The 15,500-nt window shown below is 32.5% G+C and overlaps 1 protein-coding gene across 7 annotated transcripts in view; it reads right to left on the bottom strand.

Moving 5' to 3' along the window:
* The window catches only part of NBEA (neurobeachin), a 691,423-nt gene that overhangs the window by 462,703 nt on the left and 213,220 nt on the right, over positions 1 to 15,500 (bottom strand). For 5 of the 7 annotated variants that reach the window (XM_047078787.1, XM_047078803.1, XM_047078809.1 and 2 more), the window contains 5 exons: positions 14,743 to 14,960; positions 12,033 to 12,186; positions 6,067 to 6,075; positions 3,558 to 3,738; positions 943 to 1,073 (listed from right to left, as the gene is read on the bottom strand). In XM_047078787.1, the coding sequence (XP_046934743.1) occupies positions 943 to 1,073; positions 3,558 to 3,738; positions 6,067 to 6,075; positions 12,033 to 12,186; positions 14,743 to 14,960 (693 nt within the window). The remainder of the gene's footprint in view (positions 1 to 942; positions 1,074 to 3,557; positions 3,739 to 6,066; positions 6,076 to 12,032; positions 12,187 to 14,742; positions 14,961 to 15,500) is intronic. The other 2 variants (XM_047078796.1, XM_047078833.1) reach the window with 1 other exon arrangement.

Genomic DNA, 15,500 nt, shown 5'->3' with positions numbered 1-15,500 from the left:
AACTACTTCATGTCTTCACTTACTGCACAGAAAAATTAGCTTGTCAATGTTAAATATCTCATTACAAGCGTAGGATGCAATAATTGACATACAGGGCTTTATGAAAATATCAAACAGAGGAAACTACCCTAGGCAGGGGTGGCAGTAAGTGTATCTGAAAACATTTTCCTCAAAGGGTAGCACTTAAGCTGAAGCTAGAGGTGAATGGACTTTTGCTAGATGTGAAAAATCTGACCCTTCAAGTAAAGGGAACCTATGAAAAAGTCTAAGGGGAAAAAAAAATCCTCTGATGAACTAAATGAAGTCTATCACATGACTAAAACGGTAAAAGCAAGGGGGTAAGGCGGTACAAGCTGCAGCTGGAGATGTAAGCATGAGTCAGACATGCAGGACCTTAAAGGTCACGTTGATAAAACTCTGGATGTGATACAAAGGGTCAGTGAAACATATTGATAAAGAGCTAATTCAGAATGGGGATTACTGGTATATTCCAAAATACACTATTTGTTCATTTCCTGGGCATTCAACATATATATTTCATATTATGAGAATATCTATCACCAAAAACATATCCATTTAAAAGACATGTTATTCAAATATTCAGCTCTGCCAAAATACCTTTAACTATGAAAAACAGTGATAACTAAGAACTTTCAGAGCTATGTGTACTGACATCCTAATAAATATCCTATGAAGTAGAAATGATTAGTATCTTCATTTAAACAAGAAGTGTTAAGTCTCAGAGAGGTTAAATAATCTTGGTAACACAATTGTGAAGAAGAAAAGCCAGCACCAAAGCCTACTGATTACCAAATCCTTGCTCTTTGATCAAGCAATACCATGCCACTTTTCTCTCGTATTAAAAAACAAAACAAAACACAACAAAACAAAACAACAACTTTATAAGGTACATTATATTTAACATAGAAAACGTTTAATTACCTTTGAAGCTGCCGTGGCAGTCACACTTTGGGGAGCTTCCTGAGGTTTACTGCTACCATGGGAAGATTTGCTCCCCCTGTCTCTCTGTCTCTGCCGACATTCTAAACAGTTCCTCACAGCAACACAACAAACTATTTACAAACCAAAAGCATATTATTAATACAAAGTGTTGACTCTGACATGCTGAAAAGAGTTGCTGGGTTTTTTTCTTTATGTCTTTCCCTTATCTCCATTCATTGTTCCTAAAGTCAACAAGACTAAACAGACATGTTTTGAAATTATCAAATACAGTAATGAAAAATACATATAAAACACATGTGTAGTTAAAAAATAAGTACAACATACCCACATACTACCAACCGGGTGCAGAAACAAGATTACTGAAGCTCCCAATTTATCCCTTCCTTAGTCTATCCCCCCCATCCTTTAAAATTCTGAATTTCACAAATCAGTACAGATTTTTTGAAACTTCATGTTCACATTGGATAAACTGTTTTTACTGACAGGACTTCTTCCTGTAACATGACTACTTGGAGACTCCACTGAGCACAGCTCCCGCTTCAGGCAGTGATAGGCTACCTCAGTAGAGGCAGAACCGAGGCCCAATATCCACCTTTCTGCACGGTGGGGACATGTGCGGCCTTCTCAATAAATATTCGTTGAGTACGAGCTTTTTACCTATTTACGTATTTTAAGCAGTCGTATTCATGGACTCCAACCATTTGAATTTGACTCCTGGCTCTGCTACCTGTGAGCTGTGTGATCTTGGGCCAGCTGCTTAGACTATGTCTGCCTCAGTTTCCTCATATGTAAAATGACTTCAAATATGCTAACTTCCTTAGCTGTGAGGATTAAATGAATTAATATATGTATAAAGTGCTTAGAACTAGACAGCACATATTGATTTGTAACTGTTTACTTCATTATTAATCACTTAAACTTTCCTATGGGTGACCAAAAAACAACTCCGCTTGCAAATACTGGAATAAAAATGAAATTAGTGGTAAAGGTTTGAAATATATTCAGATATAAAAGTTCAGAATAACCAAATAAATGCTGGTTTTAAGATACTTAGGTATTTAAAAAAATTTCTCTTTCTCACAACGTTCATTCTGTCAGCTATTGTAAAATATCAATGGATATGTCCATGGTGGCCACAGTAAATTATCCCACACCTGTTACTGGTCAGAAAGAGCTCAGTGTGGTCAATCTCTCCATTATAATGATTATGAAATGATTCCACTTAGACTGCCCATCTTTAAAAAATGCAAAACAGGGGCGCCTGGGTGGCGCAGTCGGTTAAGCGTCCGACTTCAGCCAGGTCATGATCTCGCGGTCCGTGAGTTCGAGCCCCGCGTCAGGCTCTGGGCTGATGGCTCAGAGCCTGGAGCCTGTTTCCGATTCTGTGTCTCCCTCTCTCTCTGCCCCTCCCCCGTTCGTGCTCTGTCTCTCTCTGTCCCAAAAATAAATAAATGTTGAAAAAAAAAATTAAAAAAAAATGCAAAACAAACAAAAAAGTAGGTTTCATTCCATCATTCTTAAAGCAAGTTATTATTCCTACTGATCTGATCCTACTGATCTTACTGATTCTGATCCTACCCTGGATCAGGAAAAATGTATCCCCTGAAACTACACACATATAGATTTATTGTATTGTATTTATATTTTATTTTATTATTTATTATTTATTTTAGAGAGACAGAGATTACAAGCTGGGGAGAAGGGCAGAGGGAGAGAAAAAGAGAATCTCTAGCAGGTTCCATGCTCAGTGCAGAGCTGGACATGGGGCTCAATCCCACGACCCTGGGATCATGACCTGAGCCAAAATCAAGAGTTGGATGCTCAACCGACTGAGCCACCCAGCTGCCCCAATTTCTTTACAATTTTTAAAATTATGGTTAATAAAAGCATCCATCAGAAATTTCCTTCCTATCTAATGCCTTACTTTCTTGTGTCCTACTCATGCTTTAAGGCAAATACAAAAACAATAGCTTTCTGGTCCCTTGTAAAGACTAAGTAGTATAAATAAATTTCCTCCCTAAGAAAGGTAAGACATGTAAGAATGGATGTAAGGAGTTGAACCACATTTACTAAGAGTTCTCAGTGCTAAATTTTCTTTGCTACACAGGATAGTAAATGAACAGCATAGCTATAGTAATGTTTATTAGTGTTAACTGCTCACTCTGAGAAATAGTGATATTGGCATAGTCAGTGTTATCAACTGGCATTCTGTGTGTACGAATTATGTCACTGGTCTTCTGACATATTTGTGGATCAGGACAACTACCTTTGTATTAGTTTACCAAAACAAGTCCTAAATGGATTCACATTACAATCATTTCAATGAAAAATGTTATAGTCCTATTGATTTTGAAACAACTCATAATATATTTGACTTCATTTCAAATTATAATCTATTAAAGATGATCAATTTCATGAAATCTCTAATGTGAAGATACCATAATTTTAATTTAGCAATTTTTAGGAATTACAAGGTGATATCTCTACTCCATAATCATTAACTTGTATCATCAATACTTTATGTACCACAGAACATCAGAAAAGTAATGTGTAGGTAATTATTTAACACGCACCGTTATTCTTAACAGACTCACCTAGCCTTAGGCACTGTCTCATTAAGCCTCCAGAAGACATGTTTTTTTCAGCTTCAATCTCACTAAAATTTAGAGAGCTGGCAAATACAAGTACGTCAACCATAGCCATCAATCGGCTGAGGAAAGTTACTGCTGTCTCAGCTGACATGCCTTGTGTCACTTCAATATTTTCCAATTCCGTCTTTAAAAAAGTAGAAGATTTAAGTCTTGTTTAAAATTTGGAAATACAATACATATTCACACATAGTATATATAAGCAGTTCAACACATTTAGTACATTTTGTAAACAAAATAAATGATAAATTATAAACTAATTCTATATATCAGAAGAGCTGGTTATCAAATTTAATTAGTTTGCCTGTGAATTATCCTTAAATAAAGGAAAAGTTCATTTTTTAAATCAAGGTTAAACTAAATGTCATTACTTGAAAAAACTATATTCCAAACTTAAGATCATTCCATAAAGATACTTAGAAATGATTACACATCTATATTTCTACTATTTTTGTCTTATTTTATTAACACAGATATAAAATTGATACTTTCCTAAAATCTTCACTCTTGTTTATAAAAAGATATGCTTTAATTTCTTTTTGCTATAAATGTAAGATAAGTAATAGGAAAGATGTATGGCAGCTCCAGTGGGCCTCAAAATGAGACAAGTGTCAGATGAGAACATATGACAATTTCCTACCCATTTCAGAATAAACTAAGCCACTGGGTATCTCATACATACAATGAAATTCTAGGGTAAAAATAATCAATAAAGTTATTAATTCCTCTACAGATATTAATTTGTAGCCCATAAGACATTAGCAATGAGAAGAATCCGTAGAATCCTAGTTAGGTACAACTATACTTTCAATAAATTACTATGATAAAATATAATTTCCTGCTTTCAAAGGGAATGTTACGAAGTACTACTTCGAGATGTGTTAACTGTGTATTTTGTAAGCAACAGCAACATACTGTATTTTACGTTTCATTCTGTATTATATAACATTTTAATTATTAAGGTTCATTATAACTAGGCCTCATTTTCTCAGTGCCACAAGGGGACAGAGAAAAGAAGGGCTTTACAAGTAAAAAATACTACTGCTTAATTTTTCTGAAAATGGGCACACTAACCACATTGATTAACCTTATTTCTTCACCAGATGATAAATTCAACTACAAGGTAAGCATATATTATAGGTATCTACTCCTATTTAATGTTCCATTTGGACATTGTTTATGCCCATCATTCTACCTAAACATATTCCTGCTCACATTAAAATGGAAATGTCAGCAGGAAACACTGATTGGAAAAAAAAAAACAAAACAAAACCTCTTAAAACACTTCTTGTGCACAAGATGGGTAATAAAAATGATAGGTGACTACTGCAAGCACTACATAACTAAAGTTGATTCTAAATGGAGTATAAAATGTAACAACCTTTCTTCCTTCCATTTAACAGCAAAATAGTTCTAAAACCATTCTCTCTAAAATGAGCTAGAAAATAGACAAAAATTTGTTTTCAACTTGATTTACACTGTGCCAACTCAGTATCCACGGCGTAAAGAAATAATTGATTACTTGGATTTCCTAAATACAGATCCCGTATTTCCTAGCACTTCATTGATATACAGTATTATTTCACAGCAGGAATTAAAAATCTGAGATCACAATACAATAGCTTATAATAAAAGCAAAAAAAAAGTAATAATTTCACATAAGACCCATTTTAAATCTCAGTTAATGTGTTTCAATATGGAATGGAAGATCTGGCCATTGCTTAGGTCTATCAAATATTCTAAATAAATTTTCAAAAATATTAGGATTCTAGGACATCTATAGATGGATTCTCAAAGAAATTCATCATTTTGAATTACTGAAATTATAAGAAATCTAACTCATTATTATTAGTTAATGGTCTTATTTTCATGCTTTCCTGGTCTACTAAGCCTAGCTTTCAAAACATGCTTTCATTTTTAAGACTGAATTACATACAGAAATTATAAACAAAATTTTATCATCCATGTAATTTGCAAAATTATATTTTTGACCTATCCAAATAAAATTTAAAATAAAAAGCATTCTTAACACAAATAACCAGAAAGGGAGTTCTTATTAAATCTATATAATTAGTGACTTTGATGAAATGTTATATAAACATTATAACATATATTTAATAATAAAGATCACTCACATGATTATTATTGAATCTTAAAATAACATATATTCCATCCAATCTCCTTTCAACGGAACCAATTAACATCTGATTGTACATATGACTGAAATTTGTTTTCATTATAATAGTTTAGTCTAAAGGTTATTGTGGGTCATAAGATAGTAGTTAATCAATGCATAGAAAAAAATCCTTTTAATGAATCTTTTAAATATACCAAAGATATGTCTAATATTAAAGATGGTATGGAAACTCAAAATACAACCAAGTCAAAAATTTCATAAATAAGCAAAAATAAAACTTAAAACTGAAAACCTGAAAATTACTGAAGTAATACTAACCTTAGAACCCTGGACATGCATTAGACAAAACAGACAACAGATCAAAAAAGTACAAGAAAAGGAAATTATTAAAATTAAATGAAAATACAATGTAAAATTGAAACACAAAATAATATATTTAAAAATTATATTTGATTATTTTATTAAAAGCAAAGTTCTCAGAAGAGATATTTCTTTTATAAATTACATATGATTAAGATTAAATATCAAATATTTAGACTAATATTTATTTTTTTCATTAGAGTAACTCTGCCCAAATAATATATATATATTCATATATACCAGTATATATGTATATATATATATATATGTACAGTTCATATACTAGAAATTATGCATACTCTATTTTATAAAATAAATATATTTTCCCAGGTGATGCCTAAGAAGGTATTTTAATAAATAAACTAATATGGTATCTCTGTAAAAGCCCTAACCTCAATACTGGTTTAGGCAGCAATGATTTAAGTAAATAAACTATTTATACCAACTTTCCAGAATTTTCATTAAGGAATCATGTTATAATTTGTTTTTTTTTTAAATATTTGGAGTTTTTCCTATAGATCTAAATCTCCAGGAGTTAAAGAATAAAATACTGTAGTGATTATAACTTAAAAACCACTTTCCCTTGCTAGAAAAGAACTGATAGATACACTAATGAGGCCTGCATGTGAACTAAGCTAATTACATAGTACACTAAGTTTCAGAATACTAACTAACTAAGAATTATATTCAATATATCCAAAAGTTTGGCTAGAATTAAGTTTCGGAATAAAAGTCATCAACCGTTCCTATTCTCTGATTTTTGACAGCAAATATATGTGAGCATAAATTTCAAATACACAATTTTCATGTTACACTGTATAGGAAAATGCATATAAGCCTTCTGAAAATACTAACGTATGAGATAAACAAAAGAAAAATTACTAATTTTTCCACACATTCTGATAATGATAATTAAATGTAAACTAAATTCAAGACCTTATCATCATTTTTTGACAGAAAATACTCTTCTTTTTTTTTTATTATGAAACTATTAGGAAAGCCAGAAATATCAGTCTCTGTTATTCTCCTTAACAGAGAAAATGAAACCATACAAGACACTGAATTAAATTCTAAACATTCAGTGTTCTGGAGGGCTGACCAAATAATCAACTGAAAATCATGAAGTGATTATGCAATTTGTAACTGATCCATGTTCTTTGCTTCTCTTTTTTCTACAACTCCTTTTTTTCATTCATGACCAACTTAACAGTGTATAGAGAATGAAAGAGAGGATTCAATTGACTAGTCATAGAAACATTAACTCTAAAAAAATCAACAACAACAAAAATAATGCCCTTTTCCAAAACCAAAGATTGGTCAAACTACATACTAAAAGAGGTTTTCATTTTTTCTGTGACTATTGAAGTTAAAACCACCGATCTAATTTAGAGACTTGAAACTATTTTCGTGATTTATTTTTATGCCACATAGTTAACCTAGGCAAAACTGAAATTCCAAAAGTCCTGCTTCTTCAATGAATATTAAGTTCAAGGTGTTCACTATAATATAAATATGATGTAAGTATACTTTTTCCTTAAAGTTCGTACTAAAATATTTGCTTACAAGTAAGATTTATCTAAACAGTTCAACTTTTCTTACATGATGATACTGCAACAGCAATACACAACTGTTATCCTTAGCGTGAAATAGTATATTCCTATAAGATCGCAGGGCAGAAAACAGACCACCACTATGCTAATCCCACTGGGATAGCAGACAAAAAGATTATATCATGTTAATCTTTGGCCATCAAAATAAATCACGCGTCATGAATAAATTTGTCTCAAATATCCTATTTTAGGATTCTGAATATGACAGGATTATTTTATAAATGAGAAAATTATTCTATCATGATACAATTCTGAATAGTTCCAAAAACAACTAAATGAAGGAAACATTAGGAGCATTCCCCAACTATTGAGCTTTACACATATTACTTACCCTAATTTCCACAAACCCCCTGTTCGATAAGTATAATTAACACATTTTCATAAATAAGAGATTGAGAGTGTGTTCCTATCTAGGAAGTGGTAGAACCCAGGTTAAAATATAGATTTATTTTATGCCAAAATCCATATATCTTATATCAAATCTTAATTTCAGATTGTGTCTGAATCTCACTAATGGTGGGAAACAAGTCTGTTCGATGAAAATGAGAAGTTTCCATAGTTATCGTGACACCCATCTTTATGTGAGAAATGGGAAACACATATTCCTGAGTTGAACTTTGTATCATGATTTATTTCAATGGAGAATGACAAAGAAAACTTAGCATTAACCTGTTTTGAAAAAGCTATCCTTCCTTGACTGAGGAAAAAAATTGTGCATGTTGGATGTTTATCTCTGTGTTTTTGTTCTGTTCCACTGAACTATGTCTTTCTAAGATACTACGCAGTCTTGGCTACTGTATTTAATATATAATGAGTCTTTCAAAATTGTTTTAACTATTCCATGTGAATTTTTTAAAAAAATAGTGTTTGTAAAAAAATAAATAAGTAAAAAATAGTCTTTGTATCTACAAAAAAATTGGTGGGATTTTGATAGTAACTGCGATATGTCTAAATACCAATTTGGGGACAAGTGTTACCCCTGTTACGCTGAGTCTCCAACCCATAAACATGGTATAGTCTCCATTTATTTAGACCATCTTTGATTGCTTTTACCTGTCTTTTATAGTTTTTAATGTAAAGGTAACATATATTTATTGTTATAGCTCATATTTGAGAGTACCTCATATTTGTGTATTTAAGTATCTCATATTTGTATATTTAATTTCTGTGTCCACATGTTCATTGTTAGTAGAAATAATTACAACTAGTGTTACTGTTGACCTTGGTAAAATAAAAAAAGAAGAATACTTAGCATTCTACTTACCCTCTCAAAATTAAATACAATTTTAACATTAGACACGTCAAATGCTAGAAAAAATTAGTATGGCTGAGTGTGAAAATTATATATCTTCTAATAGAACATAAGGACCACAACATACAATGAAACTGCTCTAAAAATTAAACTTTAAAAAATATTGAGTAAGTCAAATTTAAGTTCTTATTTAATAGAAAAGGGTGAGTTTATCTTAAGCTCTAATTACTGAATTTTCATTGGTCAGTAATAAAGTTTTCATACTGAAACATTATACTATGTTAAACTTATGAATTTTATGTAAGGATTATGCTCTAAGTCAGCAGTCAGTAAACTATGACACACAAGTAAATCTGTCCCACTGCCTTTTTTTATAAATAAATTTTTCTTGAGACAAACCCGTACCTATTCCTTTATATAACTTTATATAACTGTCTTTTGCACAACACTAGCAGAGTTGAGAAGTTGAGACAGATACCATATAGCTCACAAAACTGAAAATATTTATCATCTGACCCATAGAGAAAAAGTTTGCTAGCCACAGCCATCCACCATTATTCATATTTATTCATTCATTTATGCATATATGCATTTTAAAATCACACCAACCTAAACAAAATCATGAGATCACTTAAACACCAGTTTCAAATGTTTCTCTCTTTATATATCTAGGATTGAAATTAATTATAATTATAATGGCATCTACATAACAATGTTTCCCTTTGCTAATCTGTACACTGCCAATGTTTCCTCTTTCACTTATTCTTTCCAAAATTCTCTTTTGGAGTTTTACATTTAAATCTAAGCCAAAAACCTCCCTATCCAGTTCTAATTTTATTCTTCATTCAATCTCCTCTTTCCAAACTCTCCCCCTCTACTACATTACAATTTTTACCAGGAATATTACACAATCAAGTAAGAGAAAACAATACCCAGCAGTCAGCACCAATCAGAGTTCTACTAGCATCAAGTGAGAGAAAAGGTTCTAGATGGGTCTTTTAAGGAAGCAATTTATTCAAAGAACATAAAATCAGCTATGGTGTATAACCAGGCATAGGTACAATCAGTTAATGGACCAAACTGACAGAAAGATAGAGAAATAGACAATGAAGAAAAATTTCTACAATTGAATGACTTCCTAAATCTGTTATGAACAGTCTAAGCAATAAGCAGTTTCAAAGTGCAAAATATAGTGATCCAAACTACAAAGGCAATAATTCTGAAATTATTAATTTGAATTAATTTGAAATTATCAAAATGCCAATATCTTTATTATATATTCATTATAAAATAAAAACAGGCAAACTTCAAACCTATACAAATTTTAATACCTACTATTAATTTTATATAGAGATCATTTCCAGTTCTGCACAAAATTTTAAAATATTATAAAATGAATTTCAATACAACCTTTTAAAATTTCTTGACAAAAAATGACTGCTTAGAAAACATTAAAGAATTTTATATGATTAAAAAAAATGCCAGGAGAAAATACTGATTTATTCAGCTTTGAATGTGTAGAAGGGGAAAAAAAAACTCTTCCTGCCTCAATATTAGAATGCATTTAGAAAATCATATATGACTCCCAATTTACCAGAATTTTGTATAAATCACCAGAGGAAATCAGAGATTAAAGAGAAGAGATGGTACATTAATCTCACAGGATATCCACATCCCTCATATGCCATCAATTATTTTTCTTCCTGGCTCCATTTCCTTGCTTACTTGCTAATTCAATTAAGGCTCTAATAATGATGAACTGTTCTGCACTCCCTCTTGAACTAGCCTGTTTGCCTTTGTAGACTTCTTGAATAAATTCATGAATGAAATCAAAGTGTATGTGCCTGTGAGGGGGGAGAGATGTTCAGGATACAAGCTTTTGCTGCCAATATTTAACTTTCAATGTTCCTTTGGCGGGGGGGGGGGGGGGGGGGGAGGGGTGATGCTATTGACAAAACTACAGAGAGAAAAGGAATCACGTAGGAAAAGCTGGTTAATGATGAAATAAAGCCAGAGATGAATTTGGAAACACTGCCGCACCAAGTTAAAGACATCTTAACAACAACAAAAAACACGTTTCTCTGTGGAAAGAGCATACTTTTCCAGCTATGGATTAGTTTCCAATATGGTGGCAGGAACACAGGCAATATGAGAGGCAGAGTTCTACATTCTTTCCTATGTGAGCAAGTAGCTATGGAATGTGGTTTTTTAATAGAAATCAGAGATTTTTAACATTACAATTAAAATATGAAGTTAACATTGACCTATTATATTTTAAATATATATAATTAAATGCCTTTCAAACTTATTAATACATTTCAATGTTTTATATAGAATGAAAAACAGCTATATATTTTTTTAAATAAAATGCTGAACTAGTAGATAAAGTGAGATGCAAATGCTATTAGAGTCCATATGTCTATAAAAATTTTTTTGAGGTTTTTAAGGATTATGAAATTGTTCAGATAGCTTAAAAATGGTATGTTATTTATATTTTTTCTATCTGAGGTGACTGAGTTTTAAATAAGAATTCATTAGTTTGGTTCCCTTTTGAAAGCAAATTTCTGGCTTCAAGATTACATCTCAGAGAACAGGAATATAAAACTCCCATATACAGTTTAAAATAATATTGTTTATAAATAATATTCCAAGTAATTCACGTAAGATTCTGCATTACTAATAATGTTTTTTTCTAAATTTAGATTTATGACTCTACTTACTTACACAATAACCATGTATTTGTATTTAGAACTTCAAGAGTTACAGAATAAAAATTTTAAGTTTACTAAATATTTGAAAAGATAGGCAGCATATAGAAAATAACGTTAAGTCACTTATAGTTATGGCTCTTCTTCAAATTACTCATCAAAATTGCCAGATTAGTATTTTCATAAACACACATAACTGAAATGCAACACTGATGAAAGAGAAAGAAAAGGGAAAAAGTTTCCTTAGGTGAACATGTCTTGTTAAAATCCTTATGTTTAGAGCAGAGAATACTGTGGACATGCTCTTGTCAGGTAATTATAAAATACACCACTAGATGGAAGCAAAGTACTTACAGTTGGTGATGTAGCAGCGGAGAGCAAAGGTAAAATTCCTCCACAAGCAATGATGATGTTGTCTACCATTTGGGAAATGAGGTGAATTGTGTTATGTACAAAAATAATATTTTCATTGCTATTGACAAAATCCATTACAGACTTTGTGGAATGGCTAAAATAGCACAAAAACAAAACACAAGTGAACATTTTCTTAGCTTAATGCTACTTGTAACATTTATAAAGTAAAAATTATTGAAGAGCTAGGCAAATTTAAAATGGAATTATTAGAAAAGAAAACAATTTATAATTGAGATACCATATTACAAAAAACAACATTCATCTCGGCAGGGTTTCTTTGTATCCTAGTGTATTAATTCGTTACTGGGTTTCTGCTTTAAAAATACAGTACATTAACTAGATTCAAGACAAATTATATTAGGTCAATGAATTTAGCCTAAAAAGTATTTTCACAAAAGCTTGTTATTTTGTGTTGTAATAAGTTTTCCTTATTTACTATCCTTAGGTAATTTAGAACAATTGGATAGTTAACTCCAAGTTTACCTTTCAGGTAATTTCTGTTTGTTTTATCACCAGACTGGAGCCCCACCTGTGACCAGCCATACTGAAAATGTGTACTGCTAGTCACAGAAGTGACATGATGGGGAAATATAAATGAATAAGTAAAAATTCAAGGACTTACTGAATTAAAAAAGGTAAAAGACCTTAAAGGTCATCAGTGCAGTTTCCCATACAAAACATGCAATGTAGATACCCAAAAACATACACTGCTTTAGTTTGATGTCTGTCAGGAATATGAACTGTTTTCTAATGGGAAAAAAGAGGTTATTCCATAATCGATTTTAAGTCAATGATTCTCACTCATCAGAATTGTAAACTATCATCTACGATCTTTTAGATGTCAAGCTGTATGACCTGATCCTAAAAATAAGTGCTTTTAAAAAATTAAGTAAAATTCTGCTTGGGGAATTTTACGAGAGCGCATGAAAACAGAAACATGTGGTATCTGTGTGTATGTTATGTATCCATCTTATGTTAAAGGAAGGGAAGTTGAGTACCACTCATTTGACGACTACTAATATTATAATTAGGAAGTTACACTATATATCTCCGTTAATGTCATGCTAACAGTAATGTGTTTCACTGTGTTCCAGTTTCCTTATTTATCATCCCCAGGTAATTTAGCATAGAACAACACTAACAATGGAAAGACCATTGTTTCTATCACATGAGTAGACTAAGGACAAACTGGTCAAATAAAATTAGAAGTAAAAGCTTTCTATAGCAGACATCGACTGTTCTCCATAATAGTTATTCCTTCTTCCCTGCTAACACAATCTAGATTTTGTTCTATTGTTGAGCTAGATCAAGTACAGGAAAGGTTGGCTTTACCTCAGCTATGAGGTTATTAACCAGTATTGCTCTATATAGGCCAGTCATTATAATCCCATTCCCTTTTGCTGGTGATTGCCTTCTGGCATGTGAGAGGTGAGAGGAAGATTTCCTGAGGGCTTCTTTTAGAAAAGAAGAAAGGAGGGTAAGGAGCATGACAGGGAAAAAGTAGCAGAGGAGGAGGAGGAGGAGGAGGAGGAGGAGGAGGAGGAAGAGGAAGCAATAGAGAAGGAGAAGAAAACAGGGAAAAGAAAAAAGAGGAAAGGGAAGAGGGAAAAAAGGGAGAGGAGGAACAAGGGGATGAAGGACGAAGAAGAAGAGACCCTGCCTTCCAGTCTGGGCAAGTTTCCAATGTTTTAGTGGTGCTAGGAGCTGAATCAGCCACCTTGAATCTTAGAAGGAAAATTAGGAGAAGCAGAGAAGTCTCCTGGAGTCCAGAGAACATCACGCCATCGATTGTTTAAGTCAATGACAGTAGGGTACTCTGTTCCAGCCACCAACTTCCTAAATTATGCGCACGCACTCTTGTAACTGTTTAATTTGTCAAATATTTGCTATTAGAAAATCAACTGAAAGTGAAGCAGGGTAATGATTTAATTTATGCAGACTGTTTTCTTTAGGTGATTATATACGAACTGATACTAACGACTTCAAGGGCAAAGGCTCTAAAAACAGATGTCATAGGTGATTTTAAATTTTAACACTATGTTATAATTTTTTTACCCAGAATAAAGTTAGTATATGGTATTAATTTTAACAGAAAAAGAACAAAAAATGTGGAAGCAGCTTTGAACCAAAATTTAACCTTTTTGTTGTTGTTAAATCCCTTTTATATATAGAATAGGCAATGCCAGGTTTCAAAATTTTACTTTTTAATTGTCCTAAGTTCTTGGATACCTGTTGATTTGAGCCCTAGGCTTTATAACCTTACCTTTATGAAAATACTCATGTTTCTATACAAAGTTTTAGTGTTAGGTTATTTTTTAAGTTTATTAATTTTGAGCGAGAAAGCGAGCGCAAGCGGGGAAGGGGCAAAGAGAGGGAGAGAGACAGACGGAGACAGAATCCCAAGCAGGCCCTACGTTGTCAGCAAGGAGCCTGATGTTGTGGGGCTGAATCCTACCGGGAGATCATGACCTGAGCTGACATCAAGAGTTGGACACTGAGCCAACTGAGCCACCCCCAGGTGCCCCATGTTGGATTATTTTTAATAAGTTCAATTTGTGAGATTTTCAATGATATAATTCACTATGGATCAGTAATTTAAAATAGTCATTTTCTTAAGTGAAAGTTGTCTTAAGAAAAGAAATATTTCTACCTCCTCCAAACATGTACATCTGTTTCTAATGCAAACAGTAAATCGGTGAGAAGTCGCTGGTGCATTGGAGACCATTTAAACTCAGGAATACGAAACATTGTGGTGCGTGGACCTGGGCTGAACTGGCGCCTCTGTTCCTCAGTCATCGGCATGCCTCGAAATCCTAGGTCAACTCGGAGGTCTCTGTCTTGTTGTGTAATAGACCGACCCTGAACAGCCTAGAGAAAGAAAAGGTGAACTTCTGTAGACTGCCAAAGAAATGCATGATTTCAAAAAGAAAACAGTAAGTATAGTCAAGTGAGCGAGGAGAGCTCCTGCATGTAACTTTGATAGGTTATCTATTTTACACATATTATTCATCTGGTGATTCCATAGACAGAAACCTTTTTGAGCTGAAGAGGATACTATTATTACTTTTATTTTTCTGTTTCAAAAACCAGGCAAGGACATCAAATACCTCAAGTCTAACACCAGGGTTCACGTTGAAAACCAAGTCCTCTTTACCCTTGTTTATGGAGTCTTCATATTAGACACATGTGTCCCTTACAAAAGTGAGCATATAATTAAAATTGAAGTATACGGGATATATGTCATCAACTAACTATACTTAGAAACACAAGATTAAAAAATATTACTTGAACAGATTGAAATTAACTCAAAAGTCTATTTTACTCACAATACTTCAATTTCGAAAAATAGTACATTTATTTGACAAGTTAGAAAACTAGAAAAATACCTACAACCTCTGAAAACCAGGC

Source organism: Lynx rufus, unplaced genomic scaffold, assembly GCF_022079265.1.
Source record: "Lynx rufus isolate CCGP_SWC_20201006 ecotype Redwood Valley unplaced genomic scaffold, mLynRuf1.p SCAF_1, whole genome shotgun sequence".
NCBI lineage: Eukaryota > Metazoa > Chordata > Mammalia > Carnivora > Felidae > Lynx > Lynx rufus.
This window is presented reverse-complemented; position numbering and strand designations above follow the sequence as displayed.